Source organism: Sinocyclocheilus rhinocerous, unplaced genomic scaffold (assembly GCF_001515625.1).
Source record: "Sinocyclocheilus rhinocerous isolate Xijiao unplaced genomic scaffold, SAMN03320098_v1.1 scaffold392, whole genome shotgun sequence".
Classification (NCBI taxonomy): Eukaryota; Metazoa; Chordata; class Actinopteri; order Cypriniformes; family Cyprinidae; genus Sinocyclocheilus; species Sinocyclocheilus rhinocerous.
In genome coordinates, this window is record NW_015638990.1 from 686,477 (window position 1) to 713,679 (window position 27,203).

The 27,203-nt window shown below is 38.9% G+C and overlaps 2 protein-coding genes across 3 annotated transcripts in view; both read right to left on the reverse strand.

The window, feature by feature from the left end:
- Positions 1 to 21,946, reverse strand: part of LOC107750852 (formin-2-like) — a 33,230-nt gene extending 11,284 nt beyond the window's left edge. For both annotated transcript variants that reach the window (XM_016566399.1, XM_016566400.1), the window contains exons 1-7: positions 19,840 to 21,946; positions 18,023 to 18,201; positions 14,700 to 14,810; positions 11,564 to 12,540; positions 11,270 to 11,414; positions 8,085 to 8,172; positions 1,607 to 1,668 (exon numbers count right to left, since the gene is read on the reverse strand). In XM_016566399.1, the coding sequence (XP_016421885.1) occupies positions 1,607 to 1,668; positions 8,085 to 8,172; positions 11,270 to 11,414; positions 11,564 to 12,540; positions 14,700 to 14,810; positions 18,023 to 18,201; positions 19,840 to 21,946 (3,669 nt within the window). The remainder of the gene's footprint in view (positions 1 to 1,606; positions 1,669 to 8,084; positions 8,173 to 11,269; positions 11,415 to 11,563; positions 12,541 to 14,699; positions 14,811 to 18,022; positions 18,202 to 19,839) is intronic.
- Positions 21,947 to 24,219: 2,273 nt separating this feature from the next.
- Positions 24,220 to 27,203, reverse strand: part of LOC107750856 (muscarinic acetylcholine receptor M1-like) — a 52,978-nt gene continuing 49,994 nt past the window's right edge. Inside the window, exon 2 of the mRNA XM_016566404.1 lies at positions 24,220 to 27,191. Within this exon, the coding sequence (XP_016421890.1) occupies positions 25,388 to 27,172 (1,785 nt within the window). The 5' untranslated portion in view covers positions 27,173 to 27,191 and the 3' untranslated portion in view covers positions 24,220 to 25,387. The remainder of the gene's footprint in view (positions 27,192 to 27,203) is intronic.

Here is a 27,203-nt window from a genome sequence, read left to right on the forward strand (position 1 = left end):
CTTGTCCACTGTAGAGGACACTAGGACTACTTTATAACAGCGGTGTTTGTGGCCTGCATGCATGTTTATTACACATTTTGGGAGACACAACAAATGAATAGAGAAAAAAAATTTTTTCTTATGCTCTAAACAATGTAATGACATGTCAAAATACTAAATTCACAAAACTGTTTTTTCCTGGTAGTCAGGAGGCTATGTGACTTTTGGCCCTCTAGTGGTTGAAAAATAAAACTGCATGCATCTTGCGGAAGAACATTGTTTTGGTTGTGATTCGGCTCTGCGCGAATGTATGTGGTTCGGACAGCGGTTGGAAAAATAATGTTTTTTTGTTTGTTTGTTTTTTTCTGTTTTTACAACCGATGATTACTGGAGATCTACCGCTCTAAATAATTAATGGTCAATTTTTGCCATTTGTTGTGACAAACTTTAGCTTCATGCGACACACAGCCAGAGCTACTTTTCTCTCTTTACAGATGTGACACACACAGGTGAACGATGTTTGTATGCAGTTTCCCGCAAAATCTGTCCCTACACCTCTAAAAAATAAATCAAATCACAGGTTTATCAGAGTGTATCTGTTCATATAGTTATTCTGAAAAAAAACAAAAAAAAAACAGTGTGGCTTTAAATACAACAACTGCACTTTTGTATAATATTCATATTTTGTATTTTGATTGTAAATATAAATTATTCTTTTTAATCAGTTTCATGAACAACTATATATAAATATGAAAGATATTATAAAATTTTACATATTCTCAAAATGATACATGGAGCAAAATCACAAGAAAAGTGCCAACATATGAAGTGTTTTGAAATAATTATCAGACCTGTGAGGAACGTTCTGGCATCTTGTAGGTCTTAAGATGATGTGTGGCTATGATGCCCTGTCTTTATCTCATCATAATGACGTGCGGCACACACTCGCATACAGAAAACATGTAAAGGAGCTCTAGTGCTGACAGCAAGATTTATGACTGTTGCTGCAATGCACATGGCGATCATAATGTGCAAACTCATCAGCACCCACACACTTAAAGAATGAAAGAAAATAGCAGCCAATTGTCTAAAAGTGAGTCAAAGATCTTCCAAGAAAGAGGTTTGATTTATGTTGCCACGTCAAACTGACGTAGTCTATAACTGCCAATAAGTTACATAAGCTACAAATCTCAAAGCTTCTTTTTTTGAACTGTCCTCTTTTCATTCTTTGAGGGGGAAACTTCATCCTCTTCATTTGTCTTCCTGTCTGTCGTCAGTTCCATGTCTGCATGTCTGTCTTATACAGTCGTCTTGTTCCTCTCTCTCTTTCCCTCAGACAGTGACACGCACCCCGGCTCCATGGTAAACCTTACTCATTCCAGCGGCATTTGTGGCCTGCATGTTTGTTTTGGTATTTAACACACATTTCCGCGGCTCTCTTTTGGAGCGGACCGCGTCAAAGCAAAGCTCCAAGATCTTAGGGTATATCCTGTCCAGTTCTGAGAGGTTTAAGAGTTTAATGATATGATAAATGATCACTTATGGAATTCATGCTTCATAAGAAATGTCAGGATTCATCACATTTGCTTATCTGGACTGTCACGTCTTGTCATGTTGTGACACTTACGTTTTCATACAGCGCCTGGAGCGTCTCCAGATCCACCACGGTGCAGTCCATGTTCAAGATGGCTGTCAGACAGAGAAAGAGAGAAGAAAAATCCATCAATGATCGACCAATCAGGACTCAAGATCTGTTCAAATGATTTCTCAGGCAAAGATTTTAACTGAAGTCCCTGCTGCTGAGAAAAACTATGAGTAGGCCTACCACTTGCCAATTGTCTGGGAATTTGAAATAATATATTTTCCAAAGGAGTAAAATGCCAAATCACATTTTTCCAATAATACCAAACTAATAGTAATTCATACTTTCATGAATTCATAATCAAAATGATAAGGTGCCCATAAATCAAAACAAGTTTACATTTTATATATTAAATAATATCTTAATTTACTTAATAATATAGTTTTATATATTTGTTTTAATTTAATAAAAAATATTAAAAAAGTATATATATACAAATAAATACTTTTATTCAGCAAGGATGAATTAAATTTATGAAAAGTGACAGTGAAGACATTTTTAATGTTACAAAAATGTCTATCTCAAATAAATGCTGTTCTTTTCCCATCGAAGAAACCTGAAAAAAAAAAATGTGTCATGGTTTCCATTAAAAAAAATATTAAGCAGCACAACTGTTTGCAACATTGCTAATACGTTTTATATGTTTCTTGAGCCCCAAATCAGCATATTAGAAAGATTTCTGAAGGATCACGTGACACTCAAGACTAGAGTTATGGCAACTAAAAATTCATCCATCACAGAAATAAATTACATTCTAAAATACAGAAAAACTGAAAACAGTTATTTAAAATTATAATAAACTATACAGTCATTTTACTGTATTTTTGATTAAATAAATGCAGCCTTAGTGAGCATGAGAGACTTCTTTCATGAACAGTAAAACTTCTTGTGAAAAAATACAATTTAAACTTACATGGTTCAATAGTAACACACAGGACAATACAAACTAACTGTTCAAAGAGTAAAAAAAAAAAAGTCTTTAATCTTGGGCATGGGTGATCATATAATCTAACAATCAAAAAAAAAAAAAGTTTACTCAGCACCAAACATTTATTTGCTTTTACATAATAAAAGCATTTGAATCTCTAGCAGGCCTGTTATTGAGCTGGCTAGACTGAACACTTTTTCTGTGCTAAATAGAGCTATTATGGGATAACTTTTTTGTGTTCAGTCATTTGGGGAATTGAGAAATTGATCATTGGCGCGTTCCATAAACCGCACAAGAAAGAATAACAAAAACATCCATATCTTGCCAATGCACAGACAGAAAATGGAGACAGACAGCAAAGCATTACTCCTGTTATGGAAGAAAGATATCAAAGAGAGCAACTACAGCCTTAAAAGAGATGGGGAGAAGAAACACATGACAGAGCGAGAGAGAAAGAGAGTGAAAAAAGTATGCACGATCTATGACTGGGTAATTTAACCTGTCATCAACCTGACAACAGCATCCCACCAGATCGACACCCCAATCACCACATACACAAACAACAACAGCGTAATCCCCACACCCCCACAACAAAGTCTACAAACAAAGAATTTGTCTCTTGATGTCCAGGGATGTGCTCTGTGCTTCCCCAAATAACTGATGCAAGTAGTTTAGTGTGGTGGGCTTGCTTTAATCTGAGGGAGAGACCGTTTTGAAAGCTTCAAAAGTTTGTAGAAAAAAAGCAATCAGCACAACAAAGTTTTCATACTGTATGGCTAGTTATAGTCTCTGCATTAGAGATACCAAAGAATTACATATTTTAATGTGTTGTTTGCATTGAATTTTTTGACTTTGTATGTAGCGGACATTGAGCTCAAGTTAGATCTGTTTAGCATTTGTTCGTCAATAATAAATAGAAATTTTAATAATAATAATAATAATAATAATAATAATAAATATTTTATATGATTTGATAATAATAATAATAATGTATTTCATATAATTATTATTATTATAAAGACATTTGTTCTAAATATGTGTTAAGCATTTGTTTGTCAACATTAATTATTATTATTATTATTGTTGTTGTTGATTATTCTTTATATTATTATAAAACGGACATTTGAATTCAAAAGATGTGTTTAGCATTAAAAAGAAATTTGATAGTAATTTAAAAATATCAAATCATATCATGTCATATATCATATCATATCATATATCATGCACTGCAGAACAACTTAATGTGAGCAGCACACATAATAATAATAATAATAATAATAATAATAATAATAATATCTAAGCTCATTCAGAGATCTTTTGTTTTGATATAAACAGAAAGGCTCAGTGGAAATTATAGTAGGAGTGTCTGAGTAAAGATTCTCACATTTCTGAAACAATAAACGCAATTATACGTCTTACACCCCAATGACTATAATCACCTGAAATTCACTCACTCTTACTGTTATATAGCTCATCATTTAGATGACACTTTTATCCAAATAACACCTATTACAGGAGGAATTCCCCTGAAGCAACCTTGGGTTAAGTGAAAAATGGTAGCTTATGGATCAGGTTTGAACTGCACTACATTTCTGTAACTGCTCTTGTTACATATTTCATAGGCCAAACATTTTTCTCCAAGCAGTTTCATAGTTCCTAGCAGGTTTACAATGTTCAGTTCGTGCCAAGCATCCATAATTACTATCTTCCAAACGAACACAACCAGACAAAAGAAAATACACAACGAATGCTACCATGTTTGCAATTCCTCAGCTGTATGGACACACACCACCTTCTCTCTCTAAACACTGCTAAGGATAAAACAGCACAATGTTTGGCTAACAATGAGAAGAGAAGGAAGGATTTTATTTTAGAACGGGATTGTGCACATATGTTTTCTGCTTGCTTTCTTTGTGATCGCTGCCATGATTCAGAATGTTTCCACAAAACAATGTCCTGTGACAGTTCAGAAGACCCAAACAGACGGCGCTGCAGAACAACTGAGTGTGAGTCACTGAAGAAACATAACAAACAAATCGTCCGGAGGGGGTCGGCGTCACACGCCGATGAATCCAATCTCACACACGCACAAACTCTGAGCTGACTTGTGAAACTTTGAGACTGTTATGGGTAGAAATCAAAGGCCTGTCACCAAGTGTGTTTGTGCAAGAGCTGCCTGTGCTCTAGTCAATCATGTAGGAGTGTTTTTCAGGCTCAAACATGAGATCTTATGAAAACCAGCTGAGGGAAACAAGAAAGTTGACACAAAGGGAGCGATTCAGTGAGAATCCACCAAGGAGTTGCACTAGATTAGGTTTAGTTTCCTTAATAATCTTGAGAAGAGTGTTTTTAATGTTGTTTGCTGGCTGATAATTGAATAATGAAAGAAAAGAGAGACAGGCAGGCAACATCTTCTCTACTAACTGTAATAAATGCCTCATAACTTTGCATGAACCTTTAAACTCTGAAATTAAACCAATTCACGAAATTCTTTCCTAGTTCCTCAAAGGGCCTGATCCAGGTCAGTGTGGTGAAGCGTGATGTTGAGGAATGTATTGATTCTGGGTAAATAGCTCTGTCAGAGAAACTGTTTGTTTCTATTTGGTGGTTTACTCTGGCCAAATATACTGGCCTCTGCAATGGGCGGAATTGCAGCGAGACCCAATGAGACTCAACCAGTGCTGAATTGTGGGTACTGAGCTGCATAATAGATGGGGACTGTGCCCATAAATTCTCAAAGAGCCAGTAAAAATGTCTTCAAATGCCGGCAGTTTAAAGTCTAACTGAGGATGTGTGTGCATGTGTGTAATATTAGGTATCCGTTCACATAATGTGATGTGGTTTTTAAAACTGCATCCAGCTTTGCTGATTCATTAAAATGAAGAAAGAAAAATAGAATTTAACAAAGGATTGTTGTTACAGTGGATTAGACCGGAGGGAAATTATGCATGAAAAAAATGTTACTGAAAGAAAACAGAATACAGCTTGTCTGCCGCCTGTTAACCAATGAATGGCTAAAAAGTACACAATGCTACAAATAAACTGCTGAAGAATACACTATTTATCCATCCTGATACTAAAAAAATAATATTTTTTGGTTCCATTTTTCTAAGAAATCAAACTGAATCAAACAACATGGCAGTGGTGTTCCTGAATGAATCAATGAATCACAACAAATCCTTTGAGTAAAGGATTCAGTGACTCACTAATAAAGTGATTCACTCATCTAATCTGTAATTTGTTGCCAACTACTGGCTCATGAATGTAACCTGTAAAATTATCACAATATAATATAATATAATATAATATAATATAATAAATATAATATAATAAATATAATATAATATAATATAATATATGGAGAGGTCTCCTTCACGTTTATTTCATGCATAAAATCCACATATACTGTATATCAAAATAGCTTTGCTTTCTTAAGTTTCTGGATCTTGTTAACTAATGAATGATTAAAAATAAACACTGCTAAAATATATTGTTGAGGAATTCTCAATTTTTCCATCCTAGAACAGTACTAATAAGTAACCATTTTTTGGGTCCATGTTTGCTCTGAAATCGAATTGAACAACAAATCAGTGAATCACAATGAATCTTTTGAATAAAAGACTCAGTGACTCACTCATAAAGACTAGTTTAATTCCTGAACGAATCAGTGTGTTTGAATGAATCGGTAAAGCTTTAGATTACAACCCGCAATGTACTGCGTAAGTAAACAGTATTTACAGCGGAACTTGAAACAGCTGGAATGGCACATGAGACGAGTCTATCCTGTTTGCAGCGCTCATGACAGGAATATGTGTAGAAAATACAAGAAAACTAATCGAAACGAAGAGGAGAGAGATTTTTGAAACTGACTGGAATGTGTTCTTTTAAAACTGGAGGGTTTTGTCCGAGTATGTTCTCACAACTGCGAACAGCTGGAAAGAGGTAAACTTGTTTTAAGCTGCGTTGAACCTTGATGGTATATCATGCAACGTTATTTGGTGATAGTGGTGTTGAGAAGTTGCTGGTGTGAAGTTGCTGAAATCGACGAATAAGCTTTCATAAGGTAAGTAGACTCGTGAATTATAAATCATAGCAGAAACTCGTTAACTCATTTCACTAGATGTCCAGTTTTGTTGTTCAGTAATCTCCGTCATGTCCATCCTTTAATAATAGAATGTGTACCCCATGGTTAAAAAATACCTATAGGCCTATAATAGAATACCAATATAAAATTATAAAAAGTATATATCGTCTTTCTAAATCATTCCCAAACATAAGATTGTTGTTTAGGCCATACATACCACGTAATATTAGAATAGGTACCACTTAGTTTCAAAATACTTACAGTATAAATGATTTGTAATTTTACAGGTTGTTACCCCTTTATTTCCCAAACTTCGCATATTATGCCCTTATACCTACACGGAGGTACTGAATAGGTACACTATAACTACAAAAAAGTTACGCTGTAACTTCAGTTTACTTGCGCAGTTCTTTGCAGGTTGCATATCTGGTTGTTGCCCCCTTATTACCCAAACGTAACACATTGTTCCCTTATACCTACACGTACGTTCTTTATAGGTACACTATAATTACAGAAACATACACCGTAAATTCAGTATACGTACGTAGTTCTTTGCGGGTTGTAATCTAAAGCGTTACCAATGAATCAATTGAGTGAATGACTAACATCATTTACTCTTTTTGCTTTTTACAAGTAAGTTTATTTAATTTAACTCAAGAAACACACAGGTCATCTGAGATATATGGATGAAAAAGGGACAAAAGATGTGTGTAGACAATCTGAAGATATATATGCGATATAATAAACTCTTCTGAAAATGTTTCTACTTTTACCAATTACTGTAGGTATCGCAGTGTTTTGGCTTTTCCCTATGCATTCTATTACAGTGACTCCTTCGCCAACTAACAAAATCCACAATCAAGAGTTCTAGATAGCTCTAGGTGCTGAGAGACAGGTTTAACATTCCAAAACCTGTGATGAGAAGAAATTATTAAAAAGGCATTATTTCCTTTATACTCGATTCAAGGGGATGAATGAGCAGGTAGAGTGATGACAGCAATAAGAGGGATAGACAGAGACAAATTAGAGAGAAAAAGACCCCAGAGACAGATGAGGAAATATCTTCAGCAGAGAAAAAGGACATTGAGGCTTTATGCAAAAGCAGAGTAAAACAGTAACTATAGGAAAAGAACAAAACACAACAAGAAAGATGATGCGGCTCTAATCATCACATCCATTAAGATCTACAGTATCAACCTATTCTTGAACCCTGAAACGCAACCAACCACACTCCCTCCAGCTTTCAAACACAATCAGTAACTGTATAAACAGCACCGAACAATGACTCTTAATTGGCTGTGGCATCCTATTTCCCCTCTTAGAGAGGTCACATGCTGACAGGAGGCTGAGCAGAATCTCTCAGAGGAGTAGTGGGTCTCATAAGTATAGCTACGAACACACACTATCAAGACTCTAACAAACAAAAATAATAATTTAATTAATAAGCTCACCATTCTGAATATCTTTCATATCTAAATGAAGACTGGACATCAGAATCCCCACCGCTTGAGAACGTTTGTTACTCAGCAGCTTGACAACCTGAGAGAGACAGAGAGAGAGAGAGAGAGAGAGAGAGCGAGAGAGAGAAGGTATATTTTGTTACTGTTATAAAACATCAGCCACTTTATACTTAGTATTATTTAAACGCAGTTTACCCTGAATATTATTGCTGGTGACAAAAATACATAAACAGTATTTCATCTAGCTGCCCTCATAAATTGAATAGCACACAGAGGTACTTTGGCCTAATAAGGAAGCCAAAAACAAAGCCAAAATATGAGTATTTATGACTGTTTCCTCATATGGTATTATGGAGAGGTCTTCGTCTCTCATTCTTTCATGCGTAGCATCCACATATATCAAAATAACTTTACTTTCTCCAGTTTCTGGCTCTGCCAAGGAACACCACAGTAATTATGCAAATGACAGACCTGTCTAGTCATATTAAACCAAGTTAGATTTTGACACTTTCAGACAGCCCCTTCAAATCAGACATTTCCAATTAAGTTGTGTGTGGGTGCATGGGATACCTCACATAATAGTCTTTTCATACTGCAAAAAAAAAAAAAAGTTCTTTATTTTTTGCCTTTTTTGTATTAAATATATATATAAAAAAATCAAAATACAAGATATTAAGTCTTGCTTTCTGAAAAAAAAAAACAAGCAAGTTTATGCTTTGTCAGTGGGTTAAGAAAAATAATCTTTTTAAACTGACTTAATTATTTTTTTTTTTTAGAAAACAAGATTTAATACCTTAAGTCATTTTACTACTCAAGTAAATGTATCTTGATTTATGAATGTTTAGAGGTTGTGATATTTATACTAAAAAACAAGATAAAAATACTTGATAAAAAAACTACTCTACTAGTTTTCCTGTAGTTTTCCTCATATACATTGAGTGCGCTCGCAAACATATCTTCTTTCACGACTGCCTGTTAACAACATGCTAATTCTGATTGTTGGAAAGAATTTGAAGTCGTGAAAACCTTCTAGTACAGGCCACACTTGAAAGCGTGATGGCGGCCAAGTGTGATCATTATCCACTGGCTCTCATTATCTCCACAGGGCTCATGACCACTAAACACAGCGCGACTGCAGAGTGCTGTGCTACGTTAATGATGTGGGAAACACACTAATGCTTGTGATGAGCTGGATCTCAAACCAGACGCTTACCGACCAATGAGAATTGATTCCATACTTTAGCACCATTTCGGTGGGAAGCGTGGATGTCGCTGTATGAGGGAGGATGGCGGTTCGGCGGTCGTACAGTAACTAGCTAAAGGACCAGATAACTACTACCAGAGCAATGGGCCGTAAAATGAATATGATTCATAAAATTAACATGATTATGTGGGCTCAAATGGAGCTGTGGGCAGTTGTTTTTAATTTATACATCTAATGCACATTAATTATAAGGGGATTTGATTATATTAGCACTTTAATTTTGACTGATCTGTGCGAACTGTAAGCCTAAAGCAACTGTTCTGTGAATAATGCTGAAGAGATTATCTAATGCATACACACACACACACACACACACACACACACACACACACTCTCTCTCTCTTTCTCTTACACACACACATATAAAGTGTGGCATGACCACACTAGGCTGACTGGAGTCGCTGGGTTGGCTGGTGGTTTGAGGGTTGTGGGTTTTAACTCAATACAGACCCCCCCCCATTCCTCATATCTTACAGACCAGAGAGAGAAAGAGAGAGGGAGCAAACAGAAAACTTTCAAAAGTCTTAGAATTTCTCAATATTTACATGGTAAAACATCCAGCTTGTTATTTATCCTATTTGTAGACAATACCACTGTGTATTTTCAAAACGTGTTCATATTAAAACTTTTTTTCCTCCAGAGGTTGGTATTGCCATGGTACACAGAAAACTTTCAAAAGTCTCAGAATTTCTCAATATTTGCATGTTAAAAAAAATCCAGTTTGTTATTTATCCTATTTGTAGACAATACCACTGTGTATTCTCAAAATGTGTTCATATTAAAACCTCCCCCCCCCCCAGAGGTTGGTATTGCCATGGTAAATGTCTGAAAAAACGTGGTATCACCATGCTAAATATTCCAAAAACATGGTGTTATGATGGTACACATAAATATATATACTGTACATATAAGACAGTTCAAAGTCTGATGTTCACCAAGGCTGCATTTATTTGATCAAAAATACAGTAAAAACAGTAATATTATGAAATATTATTACAATTTAAAATAACTGTTTTTTATTTCTAAATATTTGAAAATGTAATTTATTCCTGTGAATTTTCAGTAGCCATCACTTCAGTTTTCAATGTCACATGTTCCGTTTGAAATCATTTTAATATGCTGATTTGTTGCTCAAGAAACATTTCCTATTATTAATAATGTTGAAAACAGTTGTGCTGCTTAATATTTCTGTGGAAACCGTGATACTTTCTTTTCAGAATACTTTGATGAATAGAAAGTTCAAAAGAACAGCATTTATTTGAACATTATTAATGTCTTTTTGATCAAGTTAATGCATCCTTGCTGAATAAATGTATTTAATTCTTAAGAAAAAATTTAATGATCTTCTTGATTACTGCACAGAATATCCGTACATAATTCATAGTTGAAGAACACAGCTGCAAGACAATTACATTAGTTTGTGTGATGCAGTTTGTAATGTGCTTGTTGTGTAGCAGTGGGTTGTTATCAGAAATCTGCATGACTCCAGACAAAGGAACCACAAAACTCTCACCAGTGACTAATTTTCACACCACTGCCAGAGAGGAAGAGAGAGAGCGAGATTAGCTTCAGATGTGGTAGATGCCTGGGTTGTTTCTGATGGTAAACAATCTTATCAAAGAGCCTCATAGTCACACTTTGGTTGAGGGAACATTAAGTAAATCTTATAACATTTACTGAATGTCTGTAAGGCTCTGATTCACAAGCTGTGCATGTGAAATCAGTGTTAATGGTTTTGTGTGTGGTGAGGTGGGAGCCTGGGCAGAGTTATCTTCAAGGAAAGACAACCAGGAATGTTGTCCTGGGAGCTGAGACGAGGGGGGCCTACTACGGTCCACTACTTGTTGGGACATCCAAAAATGTCCTGGACCCAGTGTTTTTAATCAATGGGAGTATAGTAAAGTCCTCTTACCTGTTTGGCCTTTGATTTTGTTATGGTATCTGAGATAGGTTTCTTCTTTTCCTTGACTGCGCTTTTGGCAAACAGCTCCACAAATTCGTCAAAATCTACTGATGGCTCTTGAACCTTTTCCCACACCAGGGCACTTTTGGCATCCCTATGAGCGAGGGAAATAAAAATATCAGTTTGCCTTATCGCATGTGTGATCATAATCAAGCCTTGGCTGAATTTAAATAAGGTGAAACAAGCATTCAGTATACGCATTGCAAAAACATGCAGCATTCAATCAACGAGGCATGTGATTACTTTTTGGCATGTAGCTGAATCCGTGTCCAGTAGAGTGGTTTCATGGGCCGTGGAGGCTCGATGACAGCCTTCAGGGGGATGGAGTCCTGAGCCATGCTAGACGGCACCAACCCCATGAAGAGTGGAGGGGGACCGAAGGGTGGTGGTGGCCCAAAACCAGGTGGAGGAGGGGGTGGTGGGGGTCCACAGCCAGGAGGTGGAGGAGGAGGAGGTGGAGGTCCACAGCCAGGAGGTGGTGGAGGAGGAGGGGGTGGGGCCATACCTGGGAGTGGAGGTGGAGGGGGTGGAGCCATGCCTGGGAGTGGAGGAGGAGGTGGAGCCATGCCCACAGGTGCAAGTGGTGGAACAATATCTGGAAGCGGAGGCGGTGGAGGGGGCAGAGCCATACATTGGAGTGGAGGTTGTGGAGAGGAAGAAGCTGTACCCGTGAGTGGCAGATGGGGAGGAGCCATACCTAGAAGTGGAGGTGGAGGGGTTGGAGTCGTACCTGGGAAAGGCAGATGGAGCTGAGTCGTATCTGGGAGTGGAGGTGGAGGAGGTGGAGGTATTGATGCATCTTGTTTTGAAGGTGTCGGGAAACCTGAAACAACAGGAAGTAGTGGTGGTGCAGGGGGTGGGATTTCCTGTGTTCTTTGGCAGCTACAGGTATAGGGCAAACCAAATGGTGAAGTAGCGGTGTCACTTAATTTGGGAGTATGTGATTGGTCTGATAAAGGCACTGGAAGTTTAAAGGCTTCCTCGACAGGTGAGGTCTGAATGGCTGAATTAACTCGTTGTTCATTTACTTTAGTCTGTTTAATAGTTTGATTGAAACTACCCACTTCTCGATCCCTTGTTCCAAGCTTTGTGCCATCCAAAACATTGTCTTTTTCCATATCTGATATTTTCACAAGTAATTCTTCTATTGTTCGCTCTAGCTCCTGAATGGAAACGGAAGTTCCTTCCAGAACGATTCCAGATTGCCCCGTGGATCCATCCTGTGGAGAGCAGGACACAGAAAAGAGAGACTTCACATCTTTAAAAAGAAACAGCAGCATGGAATGAAAAACACAGACACCTCCTGTCACATGCGATCGTACTTGCATGAGTTAGTGCCTTGTTTTAGCGGATGTTAGTTTCCCCTTCGAGACCCAGTTTTCTGAGGAATGGTATGAGTGAGTGTGTGTTTGTGAGTAAGGGGCCGTGTTTCTTAATAACACAGACCAGGCACACATGTGGCATCCCACAAGTCAATAAAAGCACTTTGGCTGATCGGGAAAACGTAGCGGTGCTTCCTGGATAAAGGGAAGAGAGCGAACCCAGGGAAATGAATGAACCACCACAGCCAGCGTGTAAAAATCAGCACACAACACACAAGGGATGCACTTGGCGAACACACAAACACGGTGATAAACACACACACAACATACGGAGACAAACTTCGTCACGCACACATACAATCTGGCAGCGAGGGTCAAGGAAGTCCAACAAGTCTAGACTCCAGAAGTTGTCTCTGAGGACTCCTAAAAGGCGAGCCGCAGAGTCTCTGGGAATGAAGAGGGAAGGGTTTGTGCCTTTCTATTACACAGCTTCAAACGGCTTCAAAGAGTTTGTGTGGGTCTGTGTGAAGGGTTGGGGGGAACGGAGAACATATCACACACATGGAGTCTGGTTACATGTTGGGCCCTGTCAGACTGACATGGGTTTGGGGGATGCTTTCATTCACAAAACCCTCTTCTACAGCCAGGGAGGCTTGGAAAATTTTGGCTCCAAACTTCCAGGCCTCAGGAATTCTAGAGTCATTAGTAGCCAGAGAAGTTCCTTCATGCGATTTGATATGGTCAAATGTGTTACAGGCCATAATATATGTTAAATACTACAAGTACCACTGTAAAAAAGACATGTTCTGCAAAAATGTCAACACAAGAACTAGAGGGCAGTAAAGCCAGTTCCAATTGCGAAGACGTCTGCATTCTGAATCACATTAAAGAATATTCCTATCAGAAACATGAGGAATAAGCTGTAACATAAGGTGTTGCGTGTGTGCTTTGAACATTGGAATGCAAGTGGCCATTTATCAATTCAGAATTCAAACATGGTGGATCTTAAAACGCAATGGCAGGCACTGCGCCTGCTGGACAGATGTTTAGATCAAGTTAAATGCTGTTAGGATGCTGTTTACTGAAGGTCTCATAGCAACGCTAAAGAGATGTATGGCTTGTTAGGTGCTAAAATACTTTCTTAGCAATGTAAGGGTGTTGAACCTGATGGAGAATGATTTAAAACTAGCTAAGGGTTTACACTCACAAACATGCACATTCATGGACGATACAGAAAAGCAAATGCATGTTTGATTACACACAGGTCTAATAAAAATTTACACGGGTACAGCAATGAAATCAGATGGTAATACCAAGGTATTTAACATGGTACTGAATAATTACCATATTCATACACAATGGTTTTCACATTGTACTGCAAGGTACTTCAAATAATAACATGATTTTACCATATTACATGTAAAAAAACATGGTATTATTAGGCTACCATGCCACCATGTTCAAAAAACATAGTACCATCAAAATTTCCAAAAACATGGTATTATACATTTTGAAGTTGATATTTAGCATGGTACTGAATGATTACCATATTCATACACTATAAATTTTAAATGGTAATCCAATATACTTTAAATAAATACCATCATTTTATCATATAACATTTCCAAAAACACAGTATTAACATGGTACCATGTTCAAAAATATAATACCATCAAAATGCCTAAATAATGGTACTAGCACGGGAAGTTTTTGTTACCCACACTGTATAAAAGGCACTAGGGTGTCACCATGGTAAAGTGATGGTACAGTATTAGATGGTAATAATAGGGTACTTTGAGATAAACCATAGTGCTGAAATTCACGTACCGTGGTATTTACATAATACTTCATGATAATTCCAAGATGTTTAGTAAGGATGATATTAACTTTGGACATAGCACCATATTTTTCTAAATGTAAGATTCCATGGTTTTCTTAGAACTACCATATATATGGCAATCATTCAGTACCATGATATACATCAGATATCATAAAAATGGCAATAATAGTATATCAGTTCCTTCTTTGGACATATAAAACTATATTTGTTCACATACTTGCAGCTGTGCAGCAGTGGGGGACGGACTCGGAGGCCACATTGTTTGGAGCCGCCCAGGTGTTCTGATCTCATTCTGTCCCATTGGAGCCCAGGTATACAGCTGCTCCTTCTGTATGTGTGAAAGAAACAGAGAGCTGGAATTAAAACAGCTGATTATGGCAAGAAATGTTTTAAACTGCATACAAGAATCTAAAATTAGTCTTCTGTTCCTGGGGCTGCTTTTCTGATTAGACAGTAAGAAAAATGTAGCATTCTGTGGCAGCGCTGTGTGAAGGACGACCTCTGCTGGCAGACTGAGAGAACAACAGCGCCACTGACCAGAGCAGAAAGAATACATAGCATTTTGTCTTGCTGACACTGCCAGCATGTTCACACATACAGATTGAAAGGCTGTCCCCGAGGCTGTCCATTCACATCAGTGGGGGTTTGCGTAAGCATGCAGTGAACCTGCTGCAGAGTTGCACTGCATGACTGTACAACATTTAAAGGTAAACCTTACAAGCTGGATATAACAGGTTTGACTGTTACACAGTACACATTTTCCTGGTTAATACATTATTGTAAATTAACAAAAATTATAGTTTTTTACATGCAAAATGTGTATATCTGAGTGCATCTGTATATATGTGTTCATACAGTGTGATATACAGTATACTCTGTTAATGGCTCTACCTGTCAATCATCAGTCTGCCCCTATTCAAAACACCAATATGAACTTCTGCTCTGACACACAAACATTGTTACTGGCTAAGAGACCAGCATTTATTACATCATACCTGTGTGTCTGTGACAAATATTTGAACAAAATGATGAAATCTGTCTCTAGACAACAGTCAAGATATGTGGCAAAGTGAATAGTGGCAATAATGCTGCCATTATGCTGTCCTCTTGAAATCACCGCCAGTGAAATCACAGTATTAAGTCATGCTCTGCTATCTACCAGCACAACAGGGTTATTGTGAAGTTATTTCAGTCACTTAGCAGCAGTGTTTGTTAAAGGGATAGTTCACCCAGAAATGAAGATTCTGTCATCATTCACTCACAACTGATGCCTTTAGAAACCTGTTTGAATGTCCAAGCTGCTCTTTGCCATACAATGAAACTGAATGGTAATAGCAAGATTTAAATTAAACTTAAATTGTAGTCTGTTCCTCACACAAAGCTATCATATGACTTCAGAAGACTTGGAATAGAGTGCACAAGTAATAGAGAATATTTTAATGATGCCTTTATTGTGCTGTTTTGTCCTTTTTAAAACATTATGACTGCTGATTGGACGAGGGTCAAGAGAAACACTTGTCTGAACAGATTCAGAGAAATAAAATTGCTCTAGGATAAGAATAATAATAATAATAAAGAGTGGTGATTAAACTAATGACCAGAAGAGTGTTTTGTGAATTTAAGCATCTTTGGAATAATACTTTGGGACAGAATGATATTTTCACTTCATTCAAATTCAAATCTTCATTGTGAATGATGCTTAAAGGGATAGTTCACATAAAAATTAAAATTATGTCATTAATTACTTGCCCTCATGTCGTTCCAAACCCATAAGACCTTTGTTCATCTTCGGAACACATATTAAAATATTTTTGATGAAATCTGAGAGCTTTCTGACCCTGCATAGACAGCAATGCAACTGACACGGTTGACTCATGGACTATTTTAATGATGTCCTTACTACCTTTCTGGGTCTTGAACATGTCAGTTGTATTGCTGTCTATGAAGGGTCAGAAAGCTCTCAGATTTCATCAAAAATATCTTAATTTGTGTTCAGAAGATGAACGAAGGTCTTACAGGTTTGGAACGACATTTCCATTTTGGGTGAACTATCCCTTTAATGAGAATTATATGACTCCAATGTCATATACTGTAGATAGGTAACAGCAAAATATAGACACTAAAAAAACCATATAGGAATAAAATATACATATATCTGGATAGAAATGGATAATGAATCTGATCTTTGCTACATACAGAGAAGAATACACAGATGGAGCAGCACCAGAGGGCATGTGACCCATCTTACGTAACCCGGTCAGATGGCTTATGCGTGCAGATGTGTCCATTTAAGCGTGCCTAAGCACCCGATACACATATTTACATGTGTTTGTGAAAGTGTGCTGTACTTGGTCTATAAATATACTGTACACTCACACAACATGAATATGTTTGTTCACACTGCTAAAGCAGGTTAAGTGTGTATGTGTGTGATGACGTAGAAAGGGGCAAGGGCAAGTCGCAGAAGCAGTGTTAAATGTTTATCTGTGCAGACACAAATCTGCTTTGGCCGGTGAAGCAAAAGAGAAAAAGAGAAAGAGTCCTTCTATTCAGGTCACATTGGGCTGAGCACAAAAACATGAAATTGTTGCATGTTTTAGCATATCACTCTAACATACTGCATCACAACATGCCTTGTGTGTTGTAGCAGAATAATCTCAAAATCTCACAATTTTCTCATGCGTGAGATAATAAATACATAATGTGCATCTCTTCCTCTGTCTCAAACAACAGCACAAAGTTACCCTGCTGCTGAGCTCATCTCACATCTGCTCAGGCAGAGTCAACTCTGTGGGTTGTTCAACAAAGTGATATAAAATGTGTGAAATCTGGCACATTTTTAGTAACACTCATCAACAGCTTTTCTGTTTCTTCCTCGTGCAATTTAGTGCTGAGCTTAAAGACTTAAAAACTGTGCTGATTATGTATGGATTCAAATTTTTTGCATTATAACCAGTGTGTATATGTCTGATAGACAATCATATTAATTTAAATAATGTATGATTGAAATGTTCAATCATACAGACTAATTTATTTGATTTTAGTCATTTTCAACATTTGGAAAACACATTGGTCTTAAAAGACATCTGGTACACTTGAAAACTGCATTTCAATGTGGTTTATGTTTCATTACAGAAAGTTCAAGATCCCATGATTGATGTCATCTCATGCAAACTTTAGCAAGTTATCTGGAATCTTAAGGGTAACCAAACAATTGCTGGTAGCCATTGACTTCCACAGTATAAAGAAAAAAAATTACATGGAAATCAATGGCTACCAGCAACCGTTTGGTTACAAGCATTCTTCAAAATATCTTCTTTTGTGTTCAACAGAAGAAAGAAATTCACACAGGTTCGGAACAACATGAGGATGAGTAAATGATGACAGAATGATCATTTTGGGTTGAACTATCCCTATATACTGTAAGATAATTTAGTGTCATAAAATAAATTCCTCAGATGCTTTAATTTTAAAAAAATGATGATTTTGTGAAGTCGTGCATGATAAAATATGAAAGAGACAAAATTTTGATGGTCATACATTGAAAATGGGCTTATCTGTAACATCACTTCCTGTGGGTGGTTCCCTGATGCAGTCACTGAAAGGCTGTAGAATCCCCAAAGCCAGAATATGGGAACAGAATCTCTCAACATCCTGTGCAGCACTGTCATCTTCAGAACAACCCCACTGTACTAGACACCTCTCGAACAGAGAGCGACCTGTAAGAGAGTGAAATTGAAAAGATTCAAATTCAAAGCAATATAGAAGGTGAAAATGCTGCATTTGTATATGACTGCTGAGGTCTTCTGTGCTGCAGTATATGTACTTCTCACTAAATCCTTTTTTTTTCTCTGACCTGACTGAGTGTCTGGGGGCAGTGATGCTTCGAACCAGAAAACGAATAAAGTGGAAATTATGGAGCTTTTGTCTTCATAATTCATTTCACATCTGAATCAAGTAGAGCCTTTTCATTTGGTCAACTGATGTGTATGTGTGTGCACGTTTCTGAAAGAATTATTTCTCCACCCCAAGCATGCATACTCTTGAACTTCCTCTCTCTCATTTATCAAATGGACACAAACTCAATAGCTCATCCTGAGTCTTCATCATAGCCTGGTAAATAGGCCAATTTCTGTGTAACATCGATGAGAAAAAAAACTCTTCCTACAAAACATGACTCTAATTTTCTTATTACATACTCTGTCATGTGCTGTCTGAATTTGGATGTAAAATGACTAATAAATAGCTTTATGCTTGCTCAGCTCACAACTGTCTCAGATTCATTTGACCTAGAAATAAAGTTAGCAGCTTGCTAATGCTTGCAGGAATAACTAATTGTTGAATTTGATCAAGTTTTTACTTTCAACCATTCAAGAGTTTTATTTGAAGCATCAAGTAAATGCATGCACTATATAAAAACAGCATGCAAATAACTTGATGCAAATTAATATGTCTAGGAGTCAGTTTAAACAGGAAGTTGTTTGTAATACACAACACCTTTAGTGTTAATCAGAAAGCATAAAAACAACTATATAACCACACATACTATTATTTTAGCTAGATATTCAGAGCACAAATGTGCCTTTGCGTTTCAAAGACATTTAACCTTTGGCTGAATAAGCATTTGATGCTTCAGTGTCTTCAAGGCTTTGTAAACACATTTAGATATGGATGCTAGCTTCATATCAAGGCAGGACCCCAATAGCCCCCAATAGTCTCCATATCTCTTTTTGGACCCACTATTACATTGTACTTAATTTTTGATGTAAGTACATAGTAGTTAAGGCCACTTAATATAAAGTGGGGCCCTCCTTTTTTATCTTTTTCTATTCCTTCGTATCTGATTTGTCCTGCTGTAACCTTCATTGTCAGGAGCAGTCACTATGCATCACCACTTAAAAAAAACAGTGTGTCCTTTTGTATGAGTGTGTATTTGAGTGACTTCCTGTGGCACTCTGATTCAGTGAGGCAGAAGCCAGAGCTTTCTTAGCCAGTAGCTAACGTGTGTCTGTGTGTGTTTCTGTGGGATTGTGGGTATGTGTGCAGTGTGCATTTTTCAGAGCCAGATTTTATGTTTTTTGACTGCTCACTAAACTTTGAGGGTAGTGAACCAGATTAAAGAATGGAAAAATAATACAAGGGATTTATACCATGTCTTGGCAACCAACTCTTATGACATGGAATTACACATCTTAAAAGTTCATGGAATCAGTCATTTAAAATTATGAACTTCTGTGACAGTGAGTATGTGTTGCCAAGATATGTTCCAGCATCTTTTTGTTGGTCTGGACATCAGGTCTTTTTGATTATAAGTGTGAACATTGATATTAAATCAATCAAAACACACAATGACTTACCTGAAAACACATCTGGAAAGGCGGATGGCGTTTGCCTGCATCTGAGGGTTTGGAAGCCATGATCAATAAGCTCTGATTGATCATGAATGGCTTCACACCATTCTTCATGACAACCCACCGGACCTGCAATGCTACAGGACCGTTGTCTCCGTGCTCTCCAGCTTCCTGCTCTGTATGACCCCTGACTTGATCCCAACTCTAAGCCGACCCTGCGAGGACACATTGGACTTAGGGACGGAGTGGTCAATGGAGATATTATAGGTGATGTGAGCTGTCTGGTGGTCGTTTTAACGTAAGAAGTGTGTACTGTAGGATAAGGTTTAACCCTGAGGTTAGCGCTGGAAGTTCTACGTGGTCGTGACCCCAAGCCTAAAAAGTTCTCAGATGACCACTGTGTGATGGACGCGGCACTGCTTTTCCTTCTCTGTTGGTGGGAATACTCTCGATCTACCTCCTCTACATGACCATCACCCTCTATGTTCAGCTCTACACTACTAATGCTCTTCTGTGGGATGAAAATTATCCGGCTGATTTTGGACATTGAGCTGGTCTGATTTCTTGAATTGAGACCGATTTCTAGGCTTTGAGTCAGGCTATTGCTACCGTAATGACACTCTTCAAGAGGAGACGATAGAGATGAACTCTCCAGGATCTCCTCGGCACTCTCATAGGAGGTGGATGTTGCTGTAGTATCCTGAAAACTGTAGTTACTGGTTGATTTGGTAACAGATATTGTATCCTGGACACTACTTGTGTCAGTGATACTATCCTGAATGCAATAGTCAATGGCCAAATTGCTCAAACGTTCAGCTTTATTTGCAACATCAGTCACTTCGCCACCTGATTCTGCCTTTAGTGTTGTTGTAATCACCCCTTCTACTGTATCCCCACTATATTTAAGATCTTGTTCTTTGCTGTCAGATGCAGATACACCTTTTACCTTCTCTGGTTCGCCAATACAAGCAAGGCTACTACAAGTAAGACCCTGAGTGACCTCAGTCTGGCCTTCAGACCCTACTTGTCCACTACAGTTTTGCCCCTCAGAAACTCCCTCCATCTGCTGCTGTTGTCTGATAGTCCTCTGGATATCCAACAGCAGATCTTGGGCCTCGGCGGCTGAGTGGTAGCTGCAAAGATCTGTATCTGACCCTGATCCCTCAGTCTCTCTCTCAGCATCATCTTCTGTCGTGTCCAGAGTTGACTGCCTGCTTTCAGCCGTGAGTTGCTTACTATCAGGCGTGAGACCCTCCAGCTCATCACCCGATATTCCACCATTGCTGCTGTCGTTAGCATCCATGCTCTTAATCCTAATCCCATCATCCAGTACATCCTCTTTGGACAACCCTTTCCGGGAGAGGCCCTTTCTGATACGGATGTTGGAAAATACAGAACCTCTGGAGCCTTCCGATTTGGATTTCTTCTTGCCCGAGTCGCCCGACAATTTACTTTTCTTAATCTTCTTGAGATGTTCATGGTCTCGGTCCTCGGTGCTCGCCCCATTCCCAGCACCTTCCACTCCTGTAGTGACAGTGGTCTTCTTCTGCTTGGCCTCCTGGTTTCCCATGTTCCTCAGAAGGCGAACACCTTTAGCGATCAGGCCATGCTGGGAACGCGTGTGAAAGGACTGACTTTCTCGTTCTCTGTGCTGCTCTCTCTTCTCTCCTCTCTCCCTCTCCACGCTCCCTTGCACTTTCTCCCTCTCCCTCTCTAATCCCTCTCTCGCTCTCTTCACCGTCGGCAGCAGCTGCTTTGATGATGCAGGCTGTGACGCCGTAGCCGAGGACTGTCTGAGAGACAGCTCCCCCTGCCTCCCAATCTCTTTCACTTTCTCTTGCTCATCTATTTGCTCTGCCAAGTCACATAACGGGCTGCTGGAAGAGCGGACCAACTGAGCATGTGCAGTGTGGCCCTGTGAGGGTGAGAACAGCTGTTGCTTCTGATGTAATTCTGATTGTTGTTGCTGGAGTAATAACTGTTGCTGTTGTCTTCTAATGAGATTTGTCAGGCTGCTCTTCCTCCGTTCTTTCACTCTCTCTCTGAAGGGAGAGGAGTGGAAACTCTCTCGCAGGACAGGTAACTGCATCTCTATTGTCTGAATGGTTTGCATCTTGATTCTTGCTATACTGACCTGAGAGGAGGACACAAACTGATTAAAACTTAGCTAAATAAAGAACAGAATTAGGAGCAGAATTATTTCTAAATTACATATTATATTATTGCATTACACTCCAAACAAGCTAACTTTTTATGGAAAGCAAAAAGTTGGTTACCTTTTCTGTTTGTTTTGCAATAGGAAAGTAAATTAGGTGTTACTTGTTACTTCCAAAAAGAATGACTTTATTCAAAAATTTCTTGAGTTTGAGAAATTGAGACACAACGACCCACACGTGTTAATTTCTCTGCTTGTATACAAGGCACAGAGCATTTAACAATGTCCTTACTACCTTTCTGGGTCTTGAACATGTCAGTTGTGTTGCTCTCTGTGCAGCGTCAGAAAGCTCTCGAATTTCATCAAAAATATCTTAATTGAGTTCCGAAGATGAACAAAATTCTCACGGGTTTGGAACAACATGAAGGTGAGTAATTAAGATTTAAGATAAGAAGGTAACAAGGTAAGAAGGTAACAAAATTAAGAATTTTTTTTTTTACCCCTTTTCTATCCAATCCTGCACACGGAACATCTGAAAATAGCACAGGAATTTCTCTCTCTCTCTCTCTCTGTGTGTGTGTGTGTGTGTGTGTGTGAGAGAGAGACAGACACAGTGTACCAGTGCAGCGTCATGTGAGCTTATGGACTGATCTCATAAACTGATGTACGCCTGTGGCCAGCAGGCCTGAAATCAGAGTTATCCTCCAGCCTTGTGGCATTAGACACACACCTGTGAGCTTTCAACCGATTTATACAATATTCATTTTAATCCAGTACACAGATATCGATGCCTACAGAAATGACATTTTTATATCAATAAAAGATTAGTACTAAACTAAATTTCAGAACCATACAGTTAAGTCTATGGAAGAGCAGATAATTTCAAAATATCTAGAAAAGATTCCTGCATTAATTTAGAACAAGTTCAACATGACCTTCATTACAAATGAAATGCTTTCCTCAAGGCATGAAACTACTGATGTCTTGTCACATACAGATACATCTCTCTATTCCTCACATCACTCAGTTGTGTAAGAGGTCTGATTTACTGCTGTATGATTAGTCTAGAAGGTCACTGCTAATCCAAATTGATCTGACCTGGATCAAGAATGAACAGGAGACCTGTCAAACAAGACAGAAAACATAAAGAGAAAAGTTCGGAAATAAAGTGCCTACTTGCCTGGATGGAGTCTCTAGTAAATTGAGGGAACAAGTAAGTGTTTGTGACATTCGCTGGGCTGCTCCTCTTCCTCGATCACATGAATGCTGTCATCACATGACTTCTCTTCCTACTATATGCCGCCAATAGCAATTGATGCATCTTCTTTCATACACACACAGCGTTAGGGCTTTATGACTTAAAACAAACCAACAAGCAAGTTTCCACAAACATGTTGTGTATTTAAAAAGAGCACCGATTCATTTTAAAATGTTACATTTATTTTGAGAAACAATCTGAGGATAAAAATGCATTTTGTACTGGGCTGTATTTTTGTAACATTCAACAGTTATCACAAATCAGACAGTAACTCTATCATTTAACTTTAACTTGTACACAGCCAATTTGGAACAAAACGAGAGCACAGCCACAAACAACACAATGCACAGAAGCTCAATTTTAACTTTGATCTTACAAGGCCTTACAGCTTACAGCTTAACATACAGCCATTGTTTGCAATGTAAAACATAAAAACATATCAAAAAGTTTCTTTACTCTAATACAAATGGCGGGTAAGTTACAAATCAGGCAATCATTCATATTTCTTCAAAACACTAGGGTTGGAACTGAATGGCAAGTGTAAAATTTGTGTAATTTCCAATCAAGCTTTAATTTTTGTGAAGAATGTCATTTAATCGTGTGTTTTTAGGATCCAGAAAATGCTATGAAATTAGCTTTAGCATGAAAAGGGAGTAGGCCATTTATTCCATAAATGTTTAAAATGCCATTTCCATCACAGAATGTTAAAGGCAGAGTAAGTGATTTTTCAAAAACGCTTTAAAAACTGATTCGGGCCGAATCGCAAAACAAACTTGTAGCCAATCAGCAATAAGGGGCGTGTCTACTCATGATGTGGAGGAGAGCGCACTGGGTTGCGTACGTATGTGTGGGGCGGAGCTATCAAAATAGGGGCATGACCCTTTTGGGGTAGGGGCGTGTTTGTTTTGGTGATTTCAAATATAAACATTGGCTACCAGAAATCCCTTACTCTGCCTTTAATAAACTTTATTATTGTTATTAAATACATAATTTGAGATGTGATGGAAATCACACATATACATGATGTTTTAGAAATATGACCACTGTTGGACATTGTTAGTAGGCAAATTAAATAAACTCTGTGGGAAAAAGTGTGTTTTAAGTGATTTTAATTTCTCCACAGTGCCAAAGGAGCCCATAGTTGAAGAAAGACGCATGTCTGATTGATAGGTCTGTATTTTGTGTGCTTTTTATGAAGCAAATCTGCAGCTGCTTTAGGAAACTAAATTGGCTTGTTATGTTAAAGCCTGGCATTCCCAAATGTGGTGGTGACAGCAAGCAGTTTGGCTGTAAATGGAATTACGTTCCAACGTACTAATGTCAAAATCTGAATGTCCATTAAACAGTTAAAACATTATTTAGGTTTCATAAATGATTTCACAGCTAGCCCAGTATATTCAGTGCACAATCTCAAAGTCCAAACATAAGGCATTCCAAAGTATACAAACATATTCAATGTGCACTGAAAACCTACATAATAGCTATTAAAATACTTGTAGCAAAACAAATGTAAACAACCACGCTTTATACAAGAGCAGCTTACGGAAGTGCTTTTTATGAATAGAACACTTACACTTACCGACACAGCAAAGATACTGAACCTCTGTGTGGCACGCTTTCACAGAAATCAGCAAATTCCACTTAGAAAAAGAAATATCTTCACCGTAAATACTTTGATATACATCACCTTATTTAAAAATCACATTTTAGTTTCTGTTCACTGACAAAAATGAGATATTTAATATTCAACGCCAAAATATTCAAACAAGTAATTGAGAGCATCACATCCGATCAGCTCTCTGAGGTTCAAAATACAGTCTCCTTTCAAATTTACTTTTTATATGTCACTGCTGAACTCCTGAAAGGTGGCACTGCTGATTTAGTAAAAGGCATATAAAAGTCCACAGGAAGTACTGATGGCAATTGCACTTGCTCAGTTGTGCTTCAGTATCACTGAAGCTCTTTGTACACTAATCCACAGTGTCTTAAAATGTTACAATCTAGTGACCCGGAATCATAAGTGACTGAACTACACATCCACATTGAGACATTAAAGCTTCATTATATAGTACAGATACTTGAGGAATCACCCCTTGAAACTTACATTTTAGCATTAGCAAATTAGCTTCGCCACCAGGTTGCTATGTGGAGTCTGTCGGTATGCTCCTGTGAAACCTCACAGCCTGTCTTTGTGGAAAGCTTGGCTTGCTTTTTTTCTGATCCCAGCGACAAAGCAGGATCATCTTGAAAGTGCTACGAAAAGTTTTGTTGCAAAGGGCGTAGCACATAGGATTTACTGTACTGTTAACGTAGCATAGCCAATAGCCTAGTGCCCAGAGGTTCTCAGGTATGCAGCCATTACAGAAAGTGTTTACTAGCACCATGATGTTATAAGGCGTCCATGTAATAATGAAAGCAAAAAGGATGGCGCTTAGAGTTTGCGCCGCTTTCTTTTCTTTTATTAGCGACATACGCTTCCGCTTGGTGATTTGCGTTCTTGCGCGAGCTGCGAAACGTTTTGCTAGAGCTGCCTCTTTGAAAGTTATGGGCGCTGAGGGGGATTTGACGGTGGTGTTGGTGCCATCAATGTTTGGATCCGTTGATGGCTGTATGGCGGACATTGACTGAACTTTACTCATGCTTCCGACAAACCGCTTGTTCCCATTGGTGACGGAGCAGGAGATGCTGCCATCCCTGCCATCGTTCTCCACAGGGGACCGTAATGGATCTTCCTCAGTGAGATCCTCACAAGAAGTGACCTGGGAGTTTACAGCTGCCCTCATGCCAGGCAGACTGAGAACGATGGAGAAGATCGCCCGCGTGGTGGATGGCGCGCTCTCATCATCGTCAGATGAGCCCGAGTGGTCGGCTGACAGTCCAGCGTCGTTGTTGTTCCAGCTGTCGCTGCTGCTCTGATCCGCCTCCCGGTGCGGCCCACCTTTATCCCTGCCACCCGCCTTCCACCCCCAGCAGTGGAATCGCCCACTCAGGCCATGAACGGAGCTTTGTTTGTGGCCAGGTTGGCCCAGTTCGAAGCTGCTGCAGCTTCTAGAGCTCCCCCCAGTGGCGTGGAGGTGGAAGTGCGGCCGCTCGACACCTCCGAACCTTCCAACCGAGCCTTGTAATCCTGCAAGTTCCCGAGAACGGTTCTCTGTCTCTTTGTATATTCGCCAATACAGAACACTCATTATCGTCACCGGCAGGTAGAAAGCCGCCATCGCGGTGCAAAATGTAATAATGGGCTCTGAGAGAAATTGAATGTAGCATTTATCCAGCGGAACGGTTCTTTCTCCTACAAAATACTGCCAGAACAAAATGGCAGGAGCCCAAAGTATGAGCGACACAAACCATGCCAGGCCAATCATCACTCCTGCCCGCCTGGTGGTACGTTTGGCACGGTACGTCAGAGGCCTTGTGATGGAGAAATACCGGTCAAAGCTAATGACCAGCAGATTCATGACGGATGCATTGCTGGCTACGTAGTCTATTGCTAGCCAGAGGTCGCACGCCCAGTGTCCCATTGCCCACTGGCCCATGACAATGTAGGCAGTGTACAGGTTCATAGAGATGACCCCAATGATGAGATCTGCCACGGCTAAACTGAGTAGGAAGTAATTGTTAACCGTTTTGAGCTGGCGGTTGACCTTAAACGACACCATGACCAAGATGTTGCCGATAATAGTAATAAGGGAAAGCAGTCCTGTAAAGACAACGATGAGAATGACCTGCCAGAGCGAGTGGCCGCCCAGAGGATCATAGGATTGACCTTCAACCTCGACATTACTCCCATTGAGCTTGAAAACAGCACTGAGGTTGATGAGGCTTGTGTTCTGGAGCAGTGGCCACGGAGTGGATGCCGGGTAGATTCCCACTCCCAGGGCTTCTGATGGTGAGTACAGGCCCAACTCGGTGCTGTTGGAGTCCATCGTGCAGGCCGGGCATATTCTGAGGAAAAAG